The sequence below is a fragment of the Procambarus clarkii genome, chromosome 11 (assembly GCF_040958095.1).
Source record: "Procambarus clarkii isolate CNS0578487 chromosome 11, FALCON_Pclarkii_2.0, whole genome shotgun sequence".
Taxonomy (NCBI): Eukaryota; Metazoa; Arthropoda; class Malacostraca; order Decapoda; family Cambaridae; genus Procambarus; species Procambarus clarkii.
This window is the reverse complement of record NC_091160.1, coordinates 33,187,647-33,200,146: the sequence shown is the minus strand read 5'-3', so window position 1 is coordinate 33,200,146 and position 12,500 is coordinate 33,187,647. Positions and strand designations below refer to the sequence as shown.

General features: G+C 45.8%; 1 protein-coding gene across 1 annotated transcript in view; it reads left to right on the top strand.

The window, feature by feature from the left end:
• Positions 1 to 12,500, top strand: part of LOC123748492 (muscle M-line assembly protein unc-89) — a 206,445-nt gene that overhangs the window by 188,834 nt on the left and 5,111 nt on the right. The window contains 14 exon segments of the mRNA XM_069322532.1: positions 13 to 127; positions 911 to 1,086; positions 1,646 to 1,760; positions 3,322 to 3,500; positions 4,372 to 4,571; positions 7,035 to 7,193; positions 7,427 to 7,674; positions 8,173 to 8,328; positions 9,071 to 9,216; positions 9,481 to 9,714; positions 9,901 to 10,021; positions 10,241 to 10,570; positions 11,928 to 12,165; positions 12,489 to 12,500. The exon segment at positions 12,489 to 12,500 is cut by the window's right edge and continues 102 nt beyond it. Coding sequence (XP_069178633.1) covers positions 13 to 127; positions 911 to 1,086; positions 1,646 to 1,760; positions 3,322 to 3,500; positions 4,372 to 4,571; positions 7,035 to 7,193; positions 7,427 to 7,674; positions 8,173 to 8,328; positions 9,071 to 9,216; positions 9,481 to 9,714; positions 9,901 to 10,021; positions 10,241 to 10,570; positions 11,928 to 12,165; positions 12,489 to 12,500 — 2,429 coding nt within the window.

Here is a 12,500-nt window from a genome sequence, read left to right as displayed (position 1 = left end):
TATCTCTTGCAGCTGTCCGTCGGAAGCCCAAGATCACCAAGAAGCCTGAAGATGTTCATATTATGGACGGGAAGGCCTGTGTCCTCAGGGCTAAGATCACAGGCTTCCCCAAGCCTCAGGTTCAGTGGTAGGTTGACCTTGTTTGACCCAGCTAGTGGGGGGCGTGTGGCTTGTTGGGGGTTGTTTAACACTATAGTGGTCAGGTCATTAGACTTTCTTTGTCCCGGGGAAGATATTAAGCTCGTCTTTGGTGCCCCAAGTCACGTGATAAGTTCACCTGTGCCCCAAGTCACGTGATAAGTTTACCTGTGCCCCAAGTCACGTGATAAGTTCACCTGTGCCCCAAGTCACGTGATAAGTTCACCTGTGCCCCAAGTCACGTGATAAGTTCACCTGTGCCCCAAGTCACGTGATAAGTTCACCTGTGCCCCAAGTCACGTGATAAGTTTACCTGTGCCCCAAGTCACGTGATAAGTTTACCTGTGCCCCAAGTCACGTGATAAGTTTACCTGTGCCCCAAGTCACGTGATAAGTTTACCTGTGCCCCAAGTCACGTGATAAGTTCACCTGTGCCCACTATTCACAACAGATAATCATCAGTGTTATTTACAACTTTGATTCCCCTGAGTATATTTTAAAGTATATTTTAAGTATACTTCTCAATATATGTTCATATATATTTGATTTCATGCCCTGGAAATATGGAGTTAAAAATGACTATGTATAACATTGTTTACTCTCAAATGCATAAGAAATTACCTAAGTGTAATTACCTAAGTGTAGTTACAGGATGAGAGCTACGCTCGTGGTGTCCCGTCTTCCCAGCACTCTTTGTCATATAAGTGTTCTGAAGGTCGTGTTGACTACCTCCTCTTCTCTTCCCTCTCCCCCTCCCTCGTGGGGCTCGTAGGCTCAAGGACGGCCACCAGGTCTACCCTACGGACCTGGTAGACACCGGCGTCACGGCTGAAGGTCTCTACTACCTGGAGTTCAAGGTGGTGAGTGAGGAGGACGCTGGCCGCTACACCGTGGTGGCCGCTAACGACGAAGGCACCGTAGAAGCTGATGCCGTCCTTACTGTAACGCGTAAGTGGCTTGTAACAGCGGTTGGAGAGGGGGGGGGGGTCTTGGGGGGGTCATATTTTCTTTCTGGGTCACAAGGGGAAGGTTACAAGGTTAAGGGGGGAGGGTTGGAGGGTGATGTCATGTGTTATAAAGACAGAACAATCACCGTTGTTCACTGAGAGAACAACATTGTTGTTCACTGAGGGAACAACATTGTTGTTCACTGAGAGAACAACATTGTTGTTCACTTGTGTCAACAACAATTTAGACAGCTGATCTAAATTTGGGCGCCATGGTGTAATTACTCAAATAACTATGACAGATTTGATGCAATTACACAACTTGGCGGCACGCGTGTTCCCGCCCTCACGCTCTGATTCACTCACTCACTCACTCACTCACTCACTCACTCACTCACTCACTCACTCACTCACTCACTCACTTTCTAACTTCTTCTTATCATCTTTCCAATCTTTTCTCCCCAGCTCACTCAATCATTTCATCAATTATTCCGTCAATTATTTCATCAATTATTCCATTAATCATTCGATCAATCAACTAATGACTGCTCCTTCCACAGCTCCACCTTCGAGGCCAGAGTTCCTACAGAGCCTCAAGGCCAGCAAGGTCATCCTCGGGTACCCTGTCAGGATGGAGGTCAAGCTTGGAGGCTCACCGAGACCAGAGGTCCAGTGGTAAGTTCTCAGAGGTCACATTAGGTCAGGGGACGGGTCACGGAGATGTCAAGAGGTCATATTAGGTCAGGAGACAGGTCACGGAGATGTCAAGAGGTCACATTAGGTCAGGGACGGGTCACGGAGACGTCAAGAGGTCATATTAGGTCAGGGGACAGGTCACGGAGACCTCAAGAGGTCAGGAAAAGGTCGAAAGGTTCTAAAAGGTGGGGAACTTTTCGACATGTCAGATGGGAGAGTGGGGCCTGGAGGAGGAGGAGGTCAGAGATGTGAGCCAGGGGTTCCATGGTGATGGAAGGGTTTCGAACCCGGGCCAGGAGAGAGTGGGTCTGGGAGTTTGACACGCAGACTCCTGGCGGGCAAAATGGGCAGCAGGGTGACCCACCCGGTGCACAGTCCTGCCTCGAGTACCGAAACATCTAAACATCTTCGCGAAAAGTTTGCAGTAAAGGCATCCACTTTCTCTGTCTCCTCCCGGATGATCCCTATTTCCTGTTTGTCTTCCCTCTCTCATGTCCTCCATTTCCTCTCTTCTCCCTCCTTCCTCCTCCTCTCTCTCTCTCTCTCTCCCTCCTCTCTCTCTCTCTCTCTCTCTCTCTCTTTCCTCATGTTTCATTCACTGTGTTCACTGATAACAACCAACCAATACCTTTCCAAGTACTAACCTAACCTAACCTAACCTAACCTAACCTAACCTAACCTTCTGGAACCGTGCGACTGTTTAGGTACAAATTGGCTCTTTCTGTTAGTAACAAACTAGAGAGAACGTCTCGGGGAAATTTATGAGGAGAAGGTGCTAAGACAGTATGACTATATAGCACTTGGGAGAGGTATGAGGACAAGGAACTGGGGTATGAGGACAAGGAGCTGGGGTATGAGGACAATGAACTGGGGTATGAGGACAAGGAACTGGGGTATGAGGACAAGGAACTGGGGTATGAAGACAAGGAACTGGGGTATGAGGACAAGGAGCTGGGGTATGAGGACAATGAACTGGGGTATGAGGACAAGGAACTGGGGTATGAGGACAAGGGGCTGGGGTATGAGGACAAGGAACTGGGGTATGAGGACAAGGAGCTGGGGTATGAGGACAAGGAACTGGGGTATGAAGACAAGGAACTGGGGTATGAGGACAAGGAACTGGGGTATGAGGACAAGGGGCTGGGGTATGAGGACAAGGAACTGGGGTGTAAGGACAAGGAACTGGGGTATGAGGACAAGGGGCTGGGGTGTAAGGACAAGGAACTGGGGTATGAGGACAAGGGGCTGGGGTATGAGGACAAGGAACTGGGGTATGAGGACAAGGAACTGGGGTATGAGGACAAGGAACTGGGGTATGAGGACAAGGAACTGGGGTATGAAGACAAGGGGCTGGGGTATGAGGACAAGGAACTGGGGTATGAGGACAAGGAACTGGGGTATGAACGTAACAAGGAACTGGGGTATATGTCGGGGATTGAACGCCAACCTGCATGAAGCAAGACCGTCGCTCTACCGTCCAGCCCAAGTGGTTGGGTTGGATGTAGGTAGAATGTGGCACTAAACACCTTCTCTCCCGCAGGTTGAAGGACGGCCAACCCGTCAACTTGGACGGGAAACACTTCAAGCAGATCGTAGACCCAGACGGAACGGTCATCCTCCAGATCGACTCGGCCTCCGAGGGCGACATGGGAGAATTTACTTGTGTGGCCAAGAACGCCGAGGGCGACTCCAGGTCCTCAGCCACGCTCTCTGTTCTAGGTAAACACTCCTTCCACGGTATATCCGTCTTCAACGTGGTCTTCGGTAAACTTAGTTCCTATACGCGGTAAACTCCTGCATGGTTCTCGTAGACTGGTCTTTGAATAGTCTCTCCTCCGTCCAGTCGCAGCTAATTGCTCTAAAAACTTTTACAAGTGTAATAAAGTCGTACTGAAAGCGCGTACTCCTCGTAATTACTTGCTTTACTTAGTCGTGAGGAGCAAACAAGTTAGGGACCGTCTTGTTTACGTGTTTAACAGGGCTGAAGTCTTTCTACCTGCAGACACAGAGGCAGCTGACTGCACCTGGCCCCTCCAGCTGTCTACAGTCTTGACCTAACGTCAAATCATCTCAAGGATTTGCATGTGCATAATTTGTTGTATTTTTTTGGTATTTATCTTTGAAGGTTCTTGTAGTCAATGAACAAGCTGTCCAAATTGCATTGAATATCCATCTATTATTTTATAATGCATTCCATAATTACCCATTATATGATATAATATAACCCAATCCACTAGCATAATCCGGACCACATTCATTTCCACATACTGCTAAGTTTCCTTCACCGAGCCTCCACATGGAGTGCCTCCATCTTTCCTTCCTTTTACGGGCTATTCATGCCCGTGCCACCTCTTGGGTGACTTATTTATCAACCAATCAATCACTCTTCCTTGTCCACCATTTGGTCACCATTTGGTCCGGGAGACATCTCCCGTCACGCAGGGTGCAGTTGCGCCTCCACAGATCTCCAGTATCATCTTTTGATACTGGTAATGGCTCAAAAGGGCCACCACTTACGGGCTATTCATGCCCGTGCCACCTCTTGGGTGGCTTAATCTTCATCAATCAATCACTCTTCCTTCCCAAACAGGATTCAAACGAGAGGATGGCCAGCCTGACGGGCCGGCCAGGTTCTCCGATGGCCTGAAGGACGTGAGCTTCGACGAGGGCCAGACCATCACGCTGCCGGTGGCCATGAAGGGCGGCCCAGTGCCGGCCATGAAGTGGTTCAAGGACGGCGAGGAGATCAAGCTCGGGGAGCGAGCCTTCTTCACCTACGACGGCGATAGGGTGAGCTTAGGGGGATAGGGTGAGCTTAGGGGGATAGGGTGAGCTTAGAGGGATAGGGTCGGTCGGGGTTGGGGAGCCGGTCGGCCGAGCGGACAGCACGCTGGACTAGTGATCCTGTGGTCCCGGGTTTGATCCCCGGCGAGAAACAATGGGGCAGAGTTTCTTTCACCCTATGTACCCCTGTTACCTAGCAGTAAAATAGGTACCTGGGTGTTAGTCAGCTGTCACGGGCTGCTTCCTGGGGGGTGGAGGCCTGGTCGAGGACCGGGTCGCGGGGACACTAAAGTCCCGAAATCATCTCAAGATAACCTCAAGGGTGAGTTTAGGGGGATATAGGGTATCGGTGGCTCGGTCTTTGGGCAATAGATGGCTAAGGCGTGGGGGTATAGTAGATAGTTAGGAAGGACAGTAGGGGAATAAAAGGGCAAAGAAAAAATATATAGAATTGGCTACGAAATATAAGGGCGTCTGACAGCTGGGTGGACAGCGCTTCGGATTCGTAGTCCTGAGGTTCCGGGTTCGATCCCCGGTGGAGGCGGAGACAAATGGGCAAAATGTTTCTTTCACCCCTGAAGCCCCCTGTTACCTAGCAGTAAATAGGTACTTGGGAGTTAGACAGCTGTTAAGGGCTGCTTCCTGGGGGTAAAGACCTGGTCGAGGACCGGGCCGTGGGGACACTAACCCCCGAAATCATCTCAAGATTAGTGATGCTGCTGATGTTGACTAGAGGGAGGATATAGACATCTAACTCTCGTCATATGTATATTTAATAATTTATTACATGTAATATTTGATTTTATCTAAATATATTTAAATATTTAAATAGATATACTATACAAAAATAACCAGTTTAAATTATAATTCCATATTTTAACTCTTTAATTAAATAATTCCAACCAGTCACATTTATTACAGAAACAGGTAAAACGTTCGGATAAATGGAATATATAAATCCGGATTAACGAACGGCAAGACCAAGCAAAAACTAGTATTGTTTATTTTGTGATGTTTGTGTCCTCTGTATCTCCCATACGTGAGATTAAGACGTAGCAAGTAAACCGTAATGTAAACTTTAGATAAAAAGTTAATTAATTAAGTTACTCATTCACTGTAGAAAATTATACGTAGGTATTTTTTGGTTTGTTGAATTTTTGTTAGAACAATTAGGTTTTGTTAAATATTTTTGAAGAAATTTTTTATCTGGGAATTGTTAATGAACTACTTAGCAAAAATGAGATATATATATATATAAGAAGCTCATAAAACAGTGATATATATATATATATATATATATATATATATATATATATATATATATATATATATATATATATATATAATATATATATATATTTTACGAGGTATACTCTTCTCGGCATTTATATACCTCAGTATACCAACTAACCAATAGATGTTAATCTATTTAATCCCTGTTGAGTCTTTTCGATCAAAAAGAATTTAACATTCGATTACATGGAAAAGTAAGAGTTTGTGTTGATTACAGATAGTTTTGAGTTTGCTTAGTAAAAGACTCATAGAAAGTTAGAAAGTGTGTGTGGATTGGTATTCATATTGTAAGTTAACTTGGCACGTGACTTTGTAGGTGTAGATTTTTACTGTAGGATTTGTTTGTTAGTTATTTTTTACTTCCATGGTTTCCTAAAATTAACAATAAATCAAATTGAATAATTGTCACAGTTTAACGGAAAATATAAATATTTAAGAGGGGGCAATTGTTGTTATGTTCAATTCCAGCTGCGTTTCTTAGTTTTTCACATCCCATTTTTTATAATAAAAATTTATGAATTTATTCCCATTTTTGGTGTTTTGTTTTCCCCACTTTCTGTAATGTTCTTCCCATTTTCTCTAATGTTCTTCCCACTTTCTGTAATGTTCTTCCCATTTTCTCTAATGTTCTTCCCACTTTCTGTAATGTTCTTCCCATTTTCTCTAATGTTCTTCCCACTTTCTGTAATGTTCTTCCCATTTTCTCTAATGTTCTTCCCACTTTCTGTAATGGTTTTTTCCCACTTTCTGTAATAGTTTTCCCACTTTCTGTAATGTTCTTCCCATTTTCTCTAATGTTCTTCCCACTTTCTGTAATGGTTTTCCCACTTTCTGTAATGGTTTTTTCCCACTTTCGGTAATAGTTTTTCCACTTTCTGTAATAGTTTTCCCACTTTCTTTAATGGTTTTCCCACTTTAATGATTTTCCCACTTTCTGTAATGATTTTTCCCATTTTCTGTAATGGTTTCCCACTTTCTGTAATGGTTTTCCCACTTTCTGTAATGATTTTCCCACTTTCTGTAATGGTTTCCCATTTTCTGTAATAGTTTTCCCACTTTCTGTAATAGTTTTCCTATTTTAATGGCTTTCCCACTTTTTATAATATTCTTCCCACTTTCTGTAATGATTTCCCATTTTCTGTAATAGTTTTCTCACTCTGTAATGGACCCTTGCAGGCGTTCTTGGAGGTCCGTCCGGCCATAGGTTCTGACTCAGGCAAGTATAAGTGTGTGATAGAGAACCCCCACGGCTCCGCCGAGACCGAGTGTGAGGTCACCATAAGGAAGAGCTTCGAGGAGCCGTGCTTCACCTCCACCTTCCCCAGCCAGTCTAAGGTCAGCAAGGGCTCCTATTTTCTTATTCATATTTTCTCATATTTGTGTTGACTAAAAAAAGCTTCCGATATAGGTTCAAATGTCCTCATTTTGAAATCAATTATGTAGTATATATATATTTTTAGTTAACAAGTTTCTTAGAATGTAATTTACACTAATATAAATTGAGTAGATATTTCTCTATTTTCTGTATTGATTTTATTTTTTAAAATCTTTTGTGCTTAAAATATTAGCTTCCTGGACACGATGTGAAGATGTCGGTGAAATACGACGGTGTTCCATTGCCTGAGTTGACTTGGTACTTCAACGGCAAGCCAATCGTCCCCGATGGCGACAAGTTCCGCATCAGGCGAGAGGGAGACGGACAGACACTCTACCTGAAGGACTGTACCTACAGCGACTCCGGCAAGTACAAAGTCGTGGCCAAGAACCGTGAGGGACAAATCGAACACGAAGCCGAGCTGGAGGTTGCGGACGTTGTGTAAGTTTAATCTCAGATACATGTACAATTCCCATTTTCTTACAATAGCGTGATAATACAAGAGGCAAAATCTTACACAACTTTTCATTCCAATTTAAGCTAAGGATCCCATAAAATCTGGGTATTGAAAGACTACAGATGGGCTAGCTACTCCTCTGCTCTCATTCCAATGTCTAAGAGTCCCGGTGCTAGAGAGTTCCGTTCTGACAATGTCAACAAAGTATTAGTGTGTCCCGTTCTGACAATGAACAGCATTTTGGATGATATTAACCCCAGCCTTCAAATTCTAAACGCCAATGAACTTAAAGCCTTACAATTTTGACCCAACTTCGGCGCATTGCCCTTGATAAGTGGAGTGTCCAGGTTTGTATGCTAGTGATTAATCCAATCCATACCCTAAGAAGACATTAATCCAATCCATACCTCAAGAAGATATTAATCCAATCCATACCTCAAGAAAGGATTGACAGCCTTTCTCTCTCTCTCTTTCTCCTCTAGGGATCCGAACAGGCGGGCTGAGGCACCAGTCTTCCTCAAGGCCATTGGGGACCAGGAGGTGTTTGAAGGCTCCAAGGCCCTCTTCAAGGCCATCGTCGTGGGCAGACCCGAGCCTGAGTACAAGTGGTACAAGAACGGAGGTCAGGTCATTGGATCGTAAGTACTGGATTGTAATTGGGTGACTCTCGATTTAGATGTTTTCGTTGGCTGTTTGATGAATAGACGTGACTATTGTGTTTGATTTTTTTTTAGTTAATCCAAATGGTTAATCAATTTCTTTCTTTATTGTTATTAATGGTTCTATTGACGGCTTCTATGATGGAGAATATATATATAAGTTTTAATTGAATGAAATGAAACTCTGGCTATTAAAAATTGTAATATGCCGAGGACACTAACATAAAGATGTAAAGTGAAGATGGTGAAGAATATTTTAGTGAAAATGGGAGTAAGGAGATGTGGATTGTGACGGTTTGGATAGGGAAGATGAGACAAAAGATGGCTAGGATAGTAAAGATGAGGATAGGGAAGATAAGGATAGTGTAGTCAATCTGCACTTGTCTGGAGTATTATCCCAAGAGTGAGATTCTTTCCCAGGGAGAAGTAGCCAAGTCGTCAGCGTCTCAAGTAGTGGTCAAATAGAAGAGAGCGGACCCAACTTAGCGAGGTATTTGGTGACCATTATGAGTGAGAGTGGTGTGAGTGAGGCTTAGAAATGGGATGGGAATGAGGGAGAAAAGAAATAGGTTGAGGAATGTGGTATTCGGAGCAGGGAGAATAGAAATAGTTAAAGGTGTATGGGATTATTATTGATTTTAAAAGTCTGTGATTCTGTTTCTCTCACTCTCCTCTGTCTCTCTCTCCACACCTCTCACTCGGCTGTGTCCTCACGCCTCAGGAACCGCGTGGTGATCGAGAAGGACCCGGAAGGCCTCATTCGTCTTAGCATCAGACACGTCACCTCGGAGGACTCTGGCGTCTACTCCCTCAAGGCCTGGAACGAACATGGTGAAGCTTCATGCCAGGGCAAGCTCATCTGTGAGAGTAAGTACATACAGCGCTTGCCTGACGGGCTGCCTGACGGAGGACCCACCTGACGGAGGACCCACCTGACGGGCTACCTGACGGAGGGCCCACCTGACAAAGGACCCACCTGACGGAGGGCCCACCTGACGAAGGACCCACCTGACGAAGGACCCACCTGACGCAGGACTGACGGTTCGAACCTACATCCGAAAGCATCCCAGACGCTGCCTTAATCGACTCAAAGAATAATCTTTTATCCCCTCTTTCCTTTTCTTCCCGTAGCCTTGACGAGTCTCAAGAAGCGGCCGGTGGGTGACGAGTACCAGGGCTTCGACAGGATCCGTCGCTCCGGAGTGCCCATGCCACTTCCAGAGAAGCCCATGATCAGTGCCCTGTCAGACCGTCGGGCGACCATTTCCTGGATGCCCTACCTCGCCAACCCCCACACCCAGCCCGTCACCTATCACGTGGAGATGTGTGAGAGCCCTGAGGGCGAGTGGGTGACAGTGAGGACAGGTAAGTGGGAGCCCGGGAGGTGACAGGTGGGATGGTTGAAGCACAGGATGTGACAGCTGGGATAATTGAAGCCCAGATGAAAATATTTTAGTGAATAGGTCGAGAATATTGAGAATTCAAGTGACATATTTGTGTTCACCTGAGCGCCTGCACACTTATTCACCTGTTCACTCGGGTGTTCCACAGGTATCCGTGGTTGTAGCGTCGACATCACTAACTTGTTACCCAAGAGTGACTACAAGTTCCGTGTGAGGGTGGCCAACAAGTACGGTGTGTCTGAGCCGTCTCCTTACGCCATGACTTACAGGTAAGTGAACTCTTTCTCTCTACGCCATGACCTACAGGTAGCTTGTAGTGGTTTGTTGATATGTCCAAGTTGCTCACTTACTGCTTGTTTAAGGCTTCGGGTATATCATTTTTCACACCACAAGTTGACATTCAAAACTTATCCTAAAGCCTTCAGACGTTGGATTCGAATCCCGTCACTTCTTCAACATGACTTGACATCTTCTGACCTCTCCTGCAGACACAAGCTGGAACTGCCACCCATAAGCTACGAGCCGAAGATGGACCCCAACTATGACTTCAGGGGTGACGGCCCGTACGTACCGGAGGGCTTCAAGATCAGCCGAGACACCTACGGCAACTATTACGCACCTCCAAGATTCCTCCGTCTCGACCACGACACCCAGTACGGTCTCCGAGGCTTCAACGCTTACGTCAAGTGGTACGCTTACGGCTACCCGCTGCCGAAGGTGAGGTTCCTGCGTGACAACAAGCCCCTGGATGTGGGCGGGAAGGGACGCTTCACCTACACGCAGGAGTCCACGGGAGAAATCTGTCTCTACATCGACAGGTATGTGTTTTGGGTTTACCTTGAGGTTACCTTGAGGTGCTTCTGGGGGCTTAGCGTTCCCGCGGCCCGGTCGTCGACCAGGCCTGCTGGTTGCTGGACTGGCCAACCAGGCTGTTGGACGCGGCTGCTCGCAGCCTGACGTACGAATCACAGCCTGGTTGATCAGGTATCCTTTGGAGGTGCTTATCCAGTTCTCTCTTGAACACTGCGAGCGGTATTAGATCTCTCGAAACAACCCCCAGGTAAAGCACAGCAACAGCGAGGTTTCCTTGGTCATATGATTCATGTTATTTTTAACTGTTTGCTTCTCATTTCTATTCAGTAAAAATTGAAGTATTAATGTAAAAAAAAAATATACTATTTTGAAATTATAATGGAAATATTTTCAATCTTGTAAATCATATTTCGACCCTTTCAAAACATGAATCACCTGATTTTTAATTTTTGTTTTCTGCGAATCTGCACCAAAATGCTGTTATTGCTCTAGCGCCTGAACTGCTTAACCGATTTGACTTTAAATTACTCCCATTGCTTCATCTAAATATATGTGGGTGCTAATTAGACTGTATTGTTCGTCGAGTAAACTAGAATGACAGTATATTCTGAATTCTTCAGTGACTCTTGTATGAAAACAGCCTCAGTTCGGCATAAGAATGGGCCTAGAGAGCTTTCCTACGTTTCTGTCAGGGTCTCCGTCAGGTCAAGGCTGCTCAACGGAGACCACAGCTGCCTGAAAGGACAGTAGAGCATATAAATATGCAGGGAAAACCATTCAGAGCATTTGTATCAACCTGGAGCATATTTTTCTAGTTGGAAAGTCCGTCTGGATCATAAGAGTAGATTATAAACATCTAGTCCGGAAGGCCAGTTCGAAAAATTAGAGACATATTCAACATTCAATAAACATAAAGTTGAGAATCTGAGGGGTAAAAACGGAGATATCATGTCCTGATTATATCCTATCTGTCCATCATTTTTTTTTTATATTTTCGCTCATCTTCTCCTACTCCTTCTCCTCCTATACGTCTGCCACTCTTCGTAAAAGCTTAGCCCCTGGCAGGTAATGGACTGAAAACTGAGGACTGAGGAAACTTTGTCTCAAAGTATTGGGGAAAGTCAACTTTTATGTTCGTAGATGTGAAATATTTTTAGTTTCCTTACGGGTCGTCTTATCTATTAATTGTCGTAATTCACTGGAAACACAAGTTTTATCACCAAACAAGAACTTCCCAATCATGTGCCCTTTTCCCGCACACACACCCACACACGCAGACACGCACAGACACGCACAGACACGCACACACGCACACCTCAGCATCCCATCTCTTCTGACACACCTCCTACGCCTCCCTGGCAGGATGACTGAGTCGGACGTGGGGCGCTACGAATGCATCGTCACTAATGAGCACGGAGAATCCCGCCAGCGCATCCAACTGGCCTTGTCTGAGTACCCGCGGGTCCTCCAGCCCCTCGAGGAGATCCACATCAAGGCCAACTCCTCCGGCAGGATCATGTGCAGAATCTCTGGCTATCCACCCTGCGAAGTCAAGTGGTTCCGCGACTGGGAGCCTATCACTCCTTCCTTCAGGTTTAGGGTGAGTCTTTGTGGGGCTGTTCCGAGCTTGTGTGTGTGCTCCTGAGGGGGTAGAATAGTCTTTGTGAGGTCTTAAGTGAGTGTAAGAGTCTCTGTGTGTCTAGTCATACCGTCTCTTCTACTCCTGAGGGGTAGAAGAGTCGGTATAAGCCCTTGAGAGGATGTAAGAGCATTTGTGACCTCCTCTGCGAGCTGGAAGATCCTTTGAGAGGGCTTGAGGGGGTGTAAGAGGGGACACAGGGATACAAGAGGCATGTGAGCTGCTGCTACCTGGGGGGGCGTGGAGCTGGCGCCCTTCTCACTCGGTCTTCTCCTCGTCCCCAGCCCATGTACAGC